Source organism: Salvelinus alpinus, chromosome 1 (genome assembly GCF_045679555.1).
Source record: "Salvelinus alpinus chromosome 1, SLU_Salpinus.1, whole genome shotgun sequence".
NCBI classification, from domain to species: Eukaryota; Metazoa; Chordata; class Actinopteri; order Salmoniformes; family Salmonidae; genus Salvelinus; species Salvelinus alpinus.
The window spans coordinates 2,409,391-2,422,184 of NC_092086.1; the positions used below are offsets into that span (position 1 = coordinate 2,409,391).

Sequence of the window (12,794 nt, forward strand, 5' to 3'; positions counted from 1 at the left end):
TCCTGTGGGTCTGTCCTCATCCTCCAGGTCTACAGTATGTTACCTCCTGTGGGTCTGTCCTCATCCTCTAGGTCTACAGTATGTTACCTCCTGTGGGTCTGTCCTCATCCTCTAGGTCTACAGTATGTTACCTCCTGTGGGTCTGTCCTCATCCTCTAGGTCTACAGTATGTTACCTCCTGTGGGTCTGTCCTCATCCTCCAGGTCTACAGTATGTTACCTCCTGTGGGTCTGTCCTCATCCTCTAGGTCTACAGTATGTTACCTCCTGTGGGTCTGTCCTCATCCTCCAGGTCTACAGTATGTTACCTCCTGTGGGTCTGTCCTCATCCTCTAGGTCTACAGTATGTTACCTCCTGTGGGTCTGTCCTCATCCTCTAGGTCTACAGTATGTTACCTCCTGTGGGTCTGTCCTCATCCTCCAGGTCTACAGTATGTTACCTCCTGTGGGTCTGTCCTCATCCTCCAGCTATAGGTCTACAGTATGTTACCTCCTGTGGGTCTGTCCTCATCCTCTAGGTCTACAGTATGTTACCTCCTGTGGGTCTGTCCTCATCCTCCAGCTATAGGTCTACAGTATGTTACCTCCTGTGGGTCTGTCCTCATCCTCCAGCTGTAGATCTTGCTGGGGTGTAGTTGTCTGGGGAGGTCGATGTGAGACTGGCTCTCAATGGCCTCCAGCAACACCTTTCTACCCGCCTCCAACAGGCTGTCAAGACCACTCAACACCTGACCTACACAGACAGACAGACAGACAGAGAAACAGACACACACACAGACAGACAGACAGACAGAGAGAAACAGACACAGTATTAGATTCAGTGTAGGACCTTTATGAAGAAGTTACATTCAAACCGTTTCCTTTTCCTCTCCTTCCCCCCTCTCCTCTCCCATCTCTCCTCCTCTCCCCCCCTCATCCCCCCTCCTCCATTCCCCATCTCCTCCTCCCCCCCTCCCCCATCTCTTCTCCTTCTCCCCTCCTCTCCCATCTCTTCTCCTTCTCCCCTCCTCCCCCCCTCTCCTCTCCCCCTTCCATTCCCCTCTCCATCTCCCCCCTCTCCTCTCCCATCTCCTTCTCCCCCCTCCATTCCCCCTCTCCCATCTCCTTCTCCCCCCTCCATTCCCCATCTCCTCTCCTTCTCTCCCCCTCTCCTCTCGCCCCTCCTTCCCCCTCTCCTCTTTCCCTCACCCTGCTCCAGCTGTATTCTGTCCATCTCTAGTGAAGCCATGTCGCTGAGTAGAGTCATCCCCTCCAGAGCCCAGACCTCCAGACACCCAGGACTGGCCACGTCTCTCCCCAGCGAGGAGGCCTCTGTCTGGAGCAGGGTGGATAGGGCAGGAGGGGCAGCCTGGGGCATCTGACTGGCAGCCAACAGTGTCATCATACCAGCCATGGGGTCATCAGGGACGATGTTTAGAAGGGAGGGAGGGGGAGGGCAGGGAGAGAGAGGGGGAGGAGAGGATGCGTGCGTGTCGGGACTGGGTCTAAAGGTCGGTCGCTCGGAGCTTGCTGTGGTGCACGATGGGTAATGGGCGGGGCTCGACTTCTTTGTGACTTCTGGTTTAGTCTCCACCTTCGGGACGAACGGAGGGAGCTGATAGGCTCCTCGGCAGCCGTAGGTCAACACCTCCATCTTGACCTCTCCTGCCTCCTCCTCCTCCTCCTCGGTCTGTTGTTCTTGTGGCTGTGTGGGTGGTAGAGGAGGACAGGGCTGGGGGGCTGAGGGGAGGCTAACGCTGATGTGTTTGTGTGGTAGAGGAGGACAGGGCTGTGGGGCTGAGGGGATGCTGGTGTGTTTATGTGGGTGTGTAAGGCTGGGATGTGTGTGTAATTGTGTGTGTGTGAGATGTGTGTGTTTGAGGCTTGACTCTCCGTCTCTCTCTATATGGCCGAGGGTTGGAGGGCCGGAGGTCCGGAGCAGAGGGCCCAGGGCAGCAGGACTCATGCCCAGCTGGGGTGCCTCCTGGTCGGGGTCATGCTTCAACGCGGTCCCTTGGTCTGGCCGGAGCTCCAGGCCCCGAGGCTTCACGTCTGGAGCTGTGGCCCGGGGCAGAGGCGGAGAGGAGACCGAGGGGTGTGTGTTACCCCCTGCTGGGTGGGGGCGGGGGGGGAACGGGGCGGTGATGGACTGGCAACGGTAACCAGGGGTGATATCTGTCCACACACACACACACACACACACACACATATGATGAGGACACACAGAATATAACAGAATAGAACAGAATAGAATATAACAGAATATAATATGACAGAATATAATATGATGGAATATAATATTACAGAATATAATATGATAGAATAGAATATAATAGAATATAACAGAATATAATATGATAGAATATAACAGAATATAATACGACAGAATAGAATATAACAGACGAGAATAGAATATGACACAATAGAATATGACAGACTAGAATATGACAGAACAGATCATAAACTGGGTGGTTCGAGCTCTGAATTCTGATTGGCTGACAGCCGTGGTATATCAGACGGTATATCACAGGTGTGACAAAACATGTATTTTTACTGCTCTAATTAGCATTTAACAGGAGGCTCACCTGTGTAGATTCGGTGAAAGGGAGCGGTGGTCTGTTTCTCCCCCTCTCTCTCCCCCCTCCTCTCCCTCGTTCTGCTTGGGTCTCAGGGGGGAGGCAGAGTGTGGGGCGGGGGGGCGAGGGAGGGGAGAGGAAGGGTGAGACCTCTCTCTCTGGACCTCCTGGTGTTGGAGAGTGGGCCTGGGGGAGGACAGGGGGGTGAGGGAGGAGGTGGAAGGGGGAGGCGAACGGAGGGGAGTTTTATGGCAGTGGAGGGAGGGGGAGGGAGTGGGGCGTGGCGAGGGGCGGCGTTTGGGCTCGGAACTCCTCTTATTGGTCTTCTCTTCTAGCTCCGCCCTCTGTTCACTGGCCTTCAGACGCTCCTACAACAGAGAGAGCGTGGGGTGAGAGAGAGCGCGGGACATTAGGTGTGTCCTCAGCACCAGTTAGGTGTGTATCAGGTGTGTCCTCAGCACCAGTTAGGTGTGCATTAGGTGTGCATCAGGTGTGTATCAGGTGTGCAGTAGGTGTGCATTAGGTGTGTCCTCACCACCAGTTAGGTGTGCATCAGGTGTGCATCAGGTGTGCATCAGGTGTGCATCAGGTGTGCATCAGGTGTGCATCAGGTGTGTCCTCACCACCAGTTAGGTGTGCATGAGGTGTGCATCAGGTGTGCATCAGGTGTGTCCTCAGCACCAGTTAGGTGTGTATGAGGTGTGCATCAGGTGTGTCCTCACCATCAGTTAGGTGTGTATCAGGTGTGCATCAGGTGTGCATCAGGTGTGTCCTCACCACCAGTTAGGTGTGTATGAGGTGTGCATCAGGTGTGCATCAGGTGTGTCCTCACCATCAGTTAGGTGTGTATCAGGTGTGCATCAGGTGTGCATCAGGTGTGTCCTCACCACCAGTTAGGTGTGTATCAGGTGTGCATCAGGTGTGCATCAGGTGTCCTCACCATCAGTTAGGTGTGTATCAGGTGTGCATCAGGTGTGCATCAGGTGTGTCCTCACCATCAGTTAGGTGTGTATCAGGTGTGCATCAGGTGTGTCCTCACCATCAGTTAGGTGTGTATCAGGTGTGCATCAGGTGTGCATCAGGTGTGTCCTCACCACCAGTTAGGTGTGTATGAGGTGTGCATCAGGTGTGCATGAGGTGTGTCCTCACCACCAGTTAGGTGTGCATCAGGTGTGCATCAGGTGTGTATCAGGTGTGCATCAGGTGTGTATCAGGTGTGCATCAGGTGTGTATCAGGTGTGTCCTCACCATCAGTTGAGCGTTCCTCTGTAGCTCCAGGACCTGAGCGGCATGTTGTTGAATCATCACCAGTTCATGTTGCCTCAGCATCTGTTGCTGTGACAACATCTGGAGCTGAGCGGCATGCTGCAGAGAACTTCCTGCTCCGTACGGCCCTGGCCACAGGGGGGCGCCACCACCATCCATCACATCTCCTCCTAGGGGGGGACGGGACACAATATAGGGTTATCCTTTCACGAGTATCAATCCCGGATCCGGGAGCACCCCCCACCCCCCACACACTGATTAGCATAGCTAGCATAGCTTCACAAGTAGATAGTAGCATCTAAATATCATTAAATCACAAGTCCAAGACACCAGATGAAAGATACAGATCTTGTGAATAAAGCCACCATTTCAGATTTTTAAAATGTTTTACAGGGAAGACAAAATATGTAAATCTATTAGCTAAACACGTTAGCAAAATACACCACTATTCTAACTCCATCAGTTTCTTACTCCTTCAGGTGCTATCACCAATTCGGCTCAACTAAGATATTGATAGCCAATAACCTATAAAAAAAACCATCAGATGACAGTCTGATAACATGTTCATGGTATAGGATAGTTTTTGTTAGAAAAAAGTGCATATTTCAGGTAGAAATCACAGTTTACAATTGCACCGACCATCACAAATCGACTAGAATTACTAGATAGAGCAACGTGTATGACCAATTTACTCATCATAAAACATTTCATAAAAATAGACAAAGCATAGCAATGGAAAGACCCAGTTCTTGTGATTTCAGACCATATTTCAGATTTTCTAAGCGTTTTTCAGCGAAAACACAATAAATCGATAAGTTAGCATACTACATGTGCAAACGTTACCAGAGCATCGATTCCAGCCAAAGAGCGCTATAACGTAATCACCGCCAAAATATATTAATTTTTTCACTAACCTTCTCAGAATTCTTCCGATGACACTCCTGTAACATCATTTTACAACATACATATACAGTTTGTTCGAAAAGGTGCATATTTAGCCATACAAAACCGTGGTTACACAATAAAAATACTAGGAAATCAAGCCTCAATATGTCTGACGTCATCTATCAGAGTGATCTAGTTTAATTGAAAGCTAATCATATACTTGACTAAAAAATACAGGGTTGACAGGAATCGAAAGACAAATTAGTTCTTAATGCAATCGCTGATTTACATTTCTAAAATTATCCTTACTGTGCAATACAGGGTTCGCCAAGCGAAGGGATAGAAAACAAAATGGCGAAATATGCGTTTAAAATATTTCGACAGAACAACGATTTATCATATTAAATATTACTTACTATGAGGTGATTTTCCATCGGATTCTTGGGCAATGTATTCTTTCTTGGGTATAATCTTCTTTTGGTCGAAAGATGTCCTTTGTCCGTCTAAATGCCCGCTAACGTTCAACCAGGACCCCGAAATGTGCCCGGTGCTTCACATAGAAATGCATCAAAATCGCACTAAACGGATATAAATTGCTATAAAACGGTTTAAATTAACTACCTTATGATGTTTCTAAGTCCTATATCGAATTAAATTACAGACGGATACATTTCAAGTTGATAACCGAGCCTGTGAAAATGGCATCCGGAGGTCCCTTCCTGCGTAAGGGCGAGCGTCGAAAGGGGGGCTACTCTCACTCCTTGGTCTTTTATAACCTCTGAGAGCTACCTAGAAGGCCCATTCCACTTCTCATTGGTTACTGACATCCAGGGGAAGGCGGGTGCAGTTCGTGTCGTTCCATAGGATAGACAGAGACCTTAAAAACTGATCTGAAACCAGAGCTTCGCTCTCAGACCTTTCACTGTCTGTCATGGATTTCGCTGTAGAAAGAGTTCTGGGTCACCCACAGACATAATTTCAACGTTGTATGAAACTAGAAAGTGTTTTCTATCCAATAGAATTAATAATATGCATATTGTACGAGCAAGAATTGAGTACTAGGCAGTTTAATTTGGAGACGACAAAATGCTAATTCGGAACAGCACCCCCTGTAGTCGCAAGAAGTTATGCCTGATCAAAGCAGTGCTCCATACACCCCTGGCCACAGGGGGGCGCCACCACCATCCATCACATCTCCTCCTAGGGGGGGACGGGACACAATATAGGGTTATGCCTGATCAAAGCAGTGCTCCATACACCCCTGGCCACAGGGGGGCGCCACCACCATTCCAACACATCTCCTCCTACGGGGGGGGGGGGGGGGGACACAATATAGGGTTATGCCTGATCAAAGCAGTGCTCCATACACCCCTGGCCACAGGGGGGCGCCACCACCATCCATCACATCTCCTCCTAGGGGGGGACGGGACACAATATAGGGTTATGCCTGATCAAAGCAGTGCTCCGTACACCCCTGGCCACAGGGGGGCGCCACCACCATCCATCACATCTCCTCCTAGGGGGGGACGGGACACAATATAGGGTTATGCCTGATCAAAGCAGTGTTCCACACACCCCTGGCCACAGGGGGGCGCCACCACCATCCAACACATCTCCTCCTACGGCCTACGGGGGGGGGGGGGGGACGGACACAATATAGGGTTATGCCTGATCAAAGCAGTGCTCCGTACACCCCTGGCCACAGGGGGGCGCCACCACCATCCATCACATCTCCTCCTACGGGGGACGGGGGGGGACGGGACAATATAGGGTTATGCCTGATCAAAGCAGTGCTCCGTACACCCCAGTCATCCTCACATCGTACCGTAGCGTGGGATGTGTTCTGTAGCTATAACCATTAGTTGTCCTGACTGGGGGTCTCTAGCCAGCTGGTAGGGAGGGAGGGCCTGGTGCAGCGGAGAGGGGCCTAAACCTGAGACAGAGACAGAGGGAGAGAGAGAGAGAGTTAATCCATAATATCGCAAACACAGCTCATCGAAGACTCTTCATAGGGTCAGGATATTGGGGGACCACTAGCTGGTCAGGATATTGGGGGACCACTAGCTGGGTCAGGATATTGGGGGACCACTAGCTGGTCAGGATATTGGGGGACCACTAGCTGGTCAGGATATTGGGGGACCACTAGCTGGTCAGGATATTGGGGGACCACTAGCTGGTCAGGATATTGGGGGACCACTAGCTGGTCAGGATATTGGGGGACCACTAGCTGGTCAGGATATTGGGGGACCACTAGCTGGTTAGGATATTGGGGGACCACTAGCTGGTTAGGATATTGGGGGACCAGTAGCTGGGTCAGGATATTGGGGGACCAGTAGCTGGGTCAGGATATTGGGGGACCACTAGCTGGTCAGGATATTGGGGGACCACTAGCTGGTCAGGATATTGGGGGACCACTAGCTGGTCAGGATATTGGGGGACCAGTAGCTGGTCAGGATATTGGGGGACCAGTAGCTGGGTCAGGATATTGGGGGACCAGTAGCTGGTTAGGATATTGGGGGACCACTAGCTGGGTCAGGATATTGGGGGACACTAGCTGGGTCAGGATATTGGGGGACACTAGCTGGGTCAGGATATTGGGGGACACTAGCTGGGTCAGGATATTGGGGGACACTAGCTGGGTCAGGATATTGGGGGACCACTAGCTGGGTCAGGATATTGGGGGACACTAGCTGGGTCAGGATATTGGGGTACCAGTAGCTGGTTAGGATATATTGGGGGACCACTAGCTGGGTCAGGATATTGGGGGACCAGTAGCTGGTTAGGATATATTGGGGGACCACTAGCTGGGTCAGGATATTGGGGGACCAGTAGCTGGGTCAGGATATTGGGGGACACTAGCTGGGTCAGGATATTGGGGGACACTAGCTGGGTCAGGATATTGGGGGACCACTAGCTGGGTCAGGATATTGGGGGACACTAGCTGGGTCAGGATATTGGGGGACCACTAGCTGGGTCAGGATATTGGGGGACACTAGCTGGGTCAGGATATTGGGGGACCAGTAGCTGGTTAGGATATATTGGGGGATCACTAGCTGGGTCAGGATATTGGGGGACCAGTAGCTGGTTAGGATATATTGGGGGACCACTAGCTGGGTCAGGATATTGGGGGACCAGTAGCTGGGTCAGGATATTGGGGGACCAGTAGCTGGTTAGGATATATTGGGGGACCACTAGCTGGGTTAGGATATTGGGGGACCACTAGCTGGTTAGGATATATTGGGGGATCACTAGCTGGGTCAGGATATTGGGGGACCAGTAGCTGGTTAGGATATATTGGGGGACCACTAGCTGGGTTAGGATATTGGGGGACCAGTAGCTGGGTCAGGATATCGGGGGACCAGTAGCTGGGTCAGGATATTGGGGGACCACTAGCTGGGTTAGGCTATTGGGGGACCACTAGCTGGTTAGGATATTGGGGTACCACTAGCTGGTTAGGATATTGGGGTACCACTAGCTGGTTAGGATATTGGGGTACCACTAGCTGGTTAGGATATCGGGGGACCAGTAGCTGGTTAGGATATCGGGGGACCAGTAGCTGGGTCAGGATATTGGGGGACCACTAGCTGGGTCAGGATATTGGGGGACCACTAGCTGGGTCAGGATATTGGGGGACCACTAGCTGGGTCAGGATATTGGGGGACCAGTAGCTGGGTTAGGATATTGGGGGACCAGTAGCTGGGTTAGGATATTGGGGGACCAGTAGCTGGGTTAGGATATTGGGGGACCAGTAGCTGGGTTAGGATATTGGGGGACCAGTAGCTGGGTTAGGATATTGGGGGACCAGTAGCTGGTTAGGATATTAGGGGACCAGTAGCTGGGTCAGGATATTGGGGGACCAGGAGCTGGGTCAGGATATTGGGGGACCAGTAGCTGGGTCAGGATATTGGGGGACCAGTAGCTGGGTTAGGATATTGGGGGACCAGGAGCTGGGTCAGGATATTGGGGGACCAGTAGCTGGGTTAGGATATTGGGGGACCAGTAGCTGGGTTAGGATATTGGGGGACCAGTAGCTGGGTTAGGATATTGGGGGACCAGTAGCTGGGTCAGGATATTGGGGGACCAGGAGCTGGGTCAGGATATTGGGGGACCAGTAGCTGGTTAGGATATTGGGGGACCAGTAGCTGGTTAGGATATTGGGGGACCACTAGCTGGTCAGGATATTGGGGGACCACTAGCTGGGTCAGGATATTGGGGGACCACTAGCTGGGTTAGGATATTGGGGGACCACTAGCTGGTTAGGATATTGGGGGACCACTAGCTGGTTAGGATATCGGGGTACCAGTAGCTGGGTCAGGATATCGGGGTACCAGTAGCTGGGTCAGGATATCGGGGGACCAGTAGCTGGGTCAGGATATCGGGGGACCAGTAGCTGGGTCAGGATATCGGGGGACCAGTAGCTGGGTCAGGATATCGGGGGACCAGTAGCTGGGTTAGGATATTGGGGGACCAGTAGCTGGTTAGGATATTGGGGGACCACTATCTGGGTTAGGCTATTGGGGGACCACTAGCTGGTTAGGATATTGGGGTACCAGTAGCTGGTTAGGATATTGGGGGACCACTAGCTGGTTAGGATATCGGTGGACCACTAGCTGGGTTAGGCTATTGGGGGACCACTAGCTGGTTAGGATATTGGGGGACCAGTAGCTGGTTAGGATATTGGGGGACCAGTAGCTGGTTAGGATATTGGGGGACCACTAGCTGGGTCAGGATATTGGGGGACCACTAGCTGGGTCAGGATATTGGGGGACCACTAGCTGGGTCAGGATATTGGGGGACCAGTAGCTGGGTTAGGATATTGGGGGACCAGTAGCTGGGTTAGGATATTGGGGGACCAGTAGCTGGGTTAGGATATTGGGGGACCAGTAGCTGGGTTAGGATATTGGGGGACCAGTAGCTGGGTCAGGATATCGGGGGACCAGTAGCTGGGTCAGGATATCGGGGGACCAGTAGCTGGGTTAGGATGTCGGGGGACCAGTAGCTGGGTCAGGATATCGGGGGACCAGTAGCTGGGTCAGGATATCGGGGGACCAGTAGCTGGGTCAGGATATCGGGGGACCAGTAGCTGGGTTAGGATATTGGGGGACCAGTAGCTGGTTAGGATATTGGGGGACCACTATCTGGGTTAGGCTATTGGGGGACCACTAGCTGGTTAGGATATTGGGGTACCACTAGCTGGTTAGGATATTGGGGGACCACTAGCTGGTTAGGATATCGGTGGACCACTAGCTGGGTTAGGCTATTGGGGGACCACTAGCTGGTTAGGATATTGGGGTACCAGTAGCTGGTTAGGATATTGGGGGACCAGTAGCTGGTTAGGATATTGGGGGACCACTAGCTGGGTCAGGATATTGGGGGACCACTAGCTGGGTCAGGATATTGGGGGACCACTAGCTGGGTTAGGATATTGGGGGACCAGTAGCTGGTTAGGATATTGGGGGACCAGTAGCTGGGTTAGGATATTGGGGGACCAGTAGCTGGTTAGGATATTGGGGGACCAGTAGCTGGTTAGGATATTGGGGGATCAGTAGCTGGTTAGGATATTGGGGGACCAGTAGCTGGTTAGGATATTGGGGGACCAGTAGCTGGTCAGGATATTGGGGGACCACTAGCTGGGTCAGGATATTGGGGGACCAGTAGCTAGTTAGAATATTGGGGGACCAGTAGCTGGTTAGGATATTGGGGGACCAGTAGCTGGGTTAGGATATTGGGGGACCAGTAGCTGGGTTAGGATATTGGGGGACCAGTAGCTGGGTCAGGATATCGGGGGACCAGTAGCTGGGTCAGGATATCGGGGGACCAGTAGCTGGGTTAGGATGTCGGGGGACCAGTAGCTGGGTCAGGATATCGGGGGACCAGTAGCTGGGTTAGGATATCGGGGGACCAGTAGCTGGGTCAGGATATCGGGGGACCAGTAGCTGGGTCAGGATATCGGGGGACCACTAGCTGGGTTAGGATATCGGGGGACCAGTAGCTGGGTTAGGATATTGGGGGACCAGTAGCTGGGTTAGGATATTGGGGGACCAGTAGCTGGGTTAGGATATTGGGGGACCAGTAGCTGGGTTAGGATATTGGGGGACCAGTAGCTGGGTTAGGATATTGGGGGACCAGTAGCTGGGTTAGGATATTGGGGGACCAGTAGCTGGGTTAGGATATTGGGGGACCAGTAGCTGGTTAGGATATTAGGGGACCAGGAGCTGGGTCAGGATATTGGGGGACCAGGAGCTGGGTCAGGATATTGGGGGACCAGGAGCTGGGTCAGGATATTGGGGGACCAGTAGCTGGGTCAGGATATTGGGGGACCAGGAGCTGGGTCAGGATATTGGGGGACCAGGAGCTGGGTCAGGATATTGGGGGACCAGGAGCTGGGTTAGGATATTGGGGGACCAGTAGCTGGGTTAGGATATTGGGGGACCAGTAGCTGGGTTAGGATATTGGGGGACCAGTAGCTGGGTTAGGATATTGGGGGACCAGTAGCTGGGTTAGGATATTGGGGGACCAGTAGCTGGGTCAGGATATTGGGGGACCAGGAGCTGGGTCAGGATATTGGGGGACCAGGAGCTGGGTCAGGATATTGGGGGACCAGGAGCTGGGTCAGGATATTGGGGGACCAGTAGCTGGGTCAGGATATTGGGGGACCAGTAGCTGGTTAGGATATTGGGGGACCAGTAGCTGGTTAGGATATTGGGGGACCACTAGCTGGTCAGGATATTGGGGGACCACTAGCTGGGTCAGGATATTGGGGGACCACTAGCTGGGTTAGGATATTGGGGGACCACTAGCTGGTTAGGATATTGGGGGACCACTAGCTGGGTCAGGATATCGGGGGACCAGTAGCTGGGTCAGGATATCGGGGGACCAGTAGCTGGGTCAGGATATCGGGGGACCAGTAGCTGGGTCAGGATATCGGGGGACCAGTAGCTGGGTTAGGATATCGGGGGACCAGTAGCTGGTTAGGATATTGGGGGACCACTAGCTGGTTAGGATATTGGGGGACCACTAGCTGGTTAGGATATTGGGGTACCACTAGCTGGTTAGGATATTGGGGGACCACTAGCTGGTTAGGATATCGGTGGACCACTAGCTGGGTTAGGCTATTGGGGGACCACTAGCTGGTTAGGATATTGGGGTACCAGTAGCTGGTTAGGATATTGGGGGACCAGTAGCTGGTTAGGATATTGGGGGACCACTAGCTGGGTCAGGATATTGGGGGACCACTAGCTGGGTCAGGATATTGGGGGACCACTAGCTGGGTCAGGATATTGGGGGACCAGTAGCTGGGTTAGGATATTGGGGGACCAGTAGCTGGTTAGGATATTGGGGGACCAGTAGCTGGGTTAGGATATTGGGGGACCAGTAGCTGGTTAGGATATTGGGGGACCAGTAGCTGGGTTAGGATATTGGGGGACCAGTAGCTGGGTTAGGATATTGGGGGACCAGTAGCTGGTTAGGATATTGGGGGACCAGTAGCTGGTTAGGATATTGGGGGACCAGTAGCTGGTTAGGATATTGGGGGACCAGTAGCTGGTCAGGATATTGGGGGACCACTAGCTGGGTCAGGATATTGGGGGACCAGTAGCTAGTTAGAATATTGGGGGACCAGTAGCTGGTTAGGATATTGGGGGACCAGTAGCTGGGTCAGGATATCGGGGGACCAGTAGCTGGGTCAGGATATCGGGGGACCAGTAGCTGGGTCAGGATATCGGGGGACCAGTAGCTGGGTTAGGATATTGGGGGACCAGTAGCTGGGTTAGGATATTGGGGGACCAGTAGCTGGTTAGGATATTGGGGGACCAGTAGCTGGTTAGGATATTGGGGGACCAGTAGCTGGTTAGGATATTGGGGGACCAGTAGCTGGTCAGGATATTGGGGGACCACTAGCTGGGTCAGGATATTGGGGGACCAGTAGCTAGTTAGAATATTGGGGGACCAGTAGCTGGTTAGGATATTGGGGGACCACTAGCTGGTTAGGATATCGGGGTACCAGTAGCTGGGTCAGGATATCGGGGGACCAGTAGCTGGGTTAGGATATCGGGGGACCAGTAGCTGGGTTAGGATATCGGGGGACCAG

General features: G+C 52.6%; 1 protein-coding gene across 5 annotated transcripts in view; it reads right to left on the bottom strand.

Annotated features, from left to right (window-relative positions):
* Positions 1–610: 610 nt before the first annotated feature.
* LOC139568746 (trinucleotide repeat-containing gene 18 protein-like) overlaps positions 611–12,794 on the bottom strand; it is a 57,615-nt gene continuing 45,431 nt past the window's right edge. For 3 of the 5 annotated variants that reach the window (XM_071390814.1, XM_071390798.1, XM_071390805.1), the window contains 5 exons: positions 6,531–6,638; positions 3,803–3,990; positions 2,564–2,922; positions 1,188–2,153; positions 611–732 (listed from right to left, as the gene is read on the bottom strand). In XM_071390814.1, coding sequence (XP_071246915.1) covers positions 2,081–2,153; positions 2,564–2,922; positions 3,803–3,990; positions 6,531–6,638 — 728 coding nt within the window. In that variant the 3' untranslated portion in view covers positions 611–732; positions 1,188–2,080. The other 2 variants (XM_071390832.1, XM_071390822.1) reach the window with 2 other exon arrangements.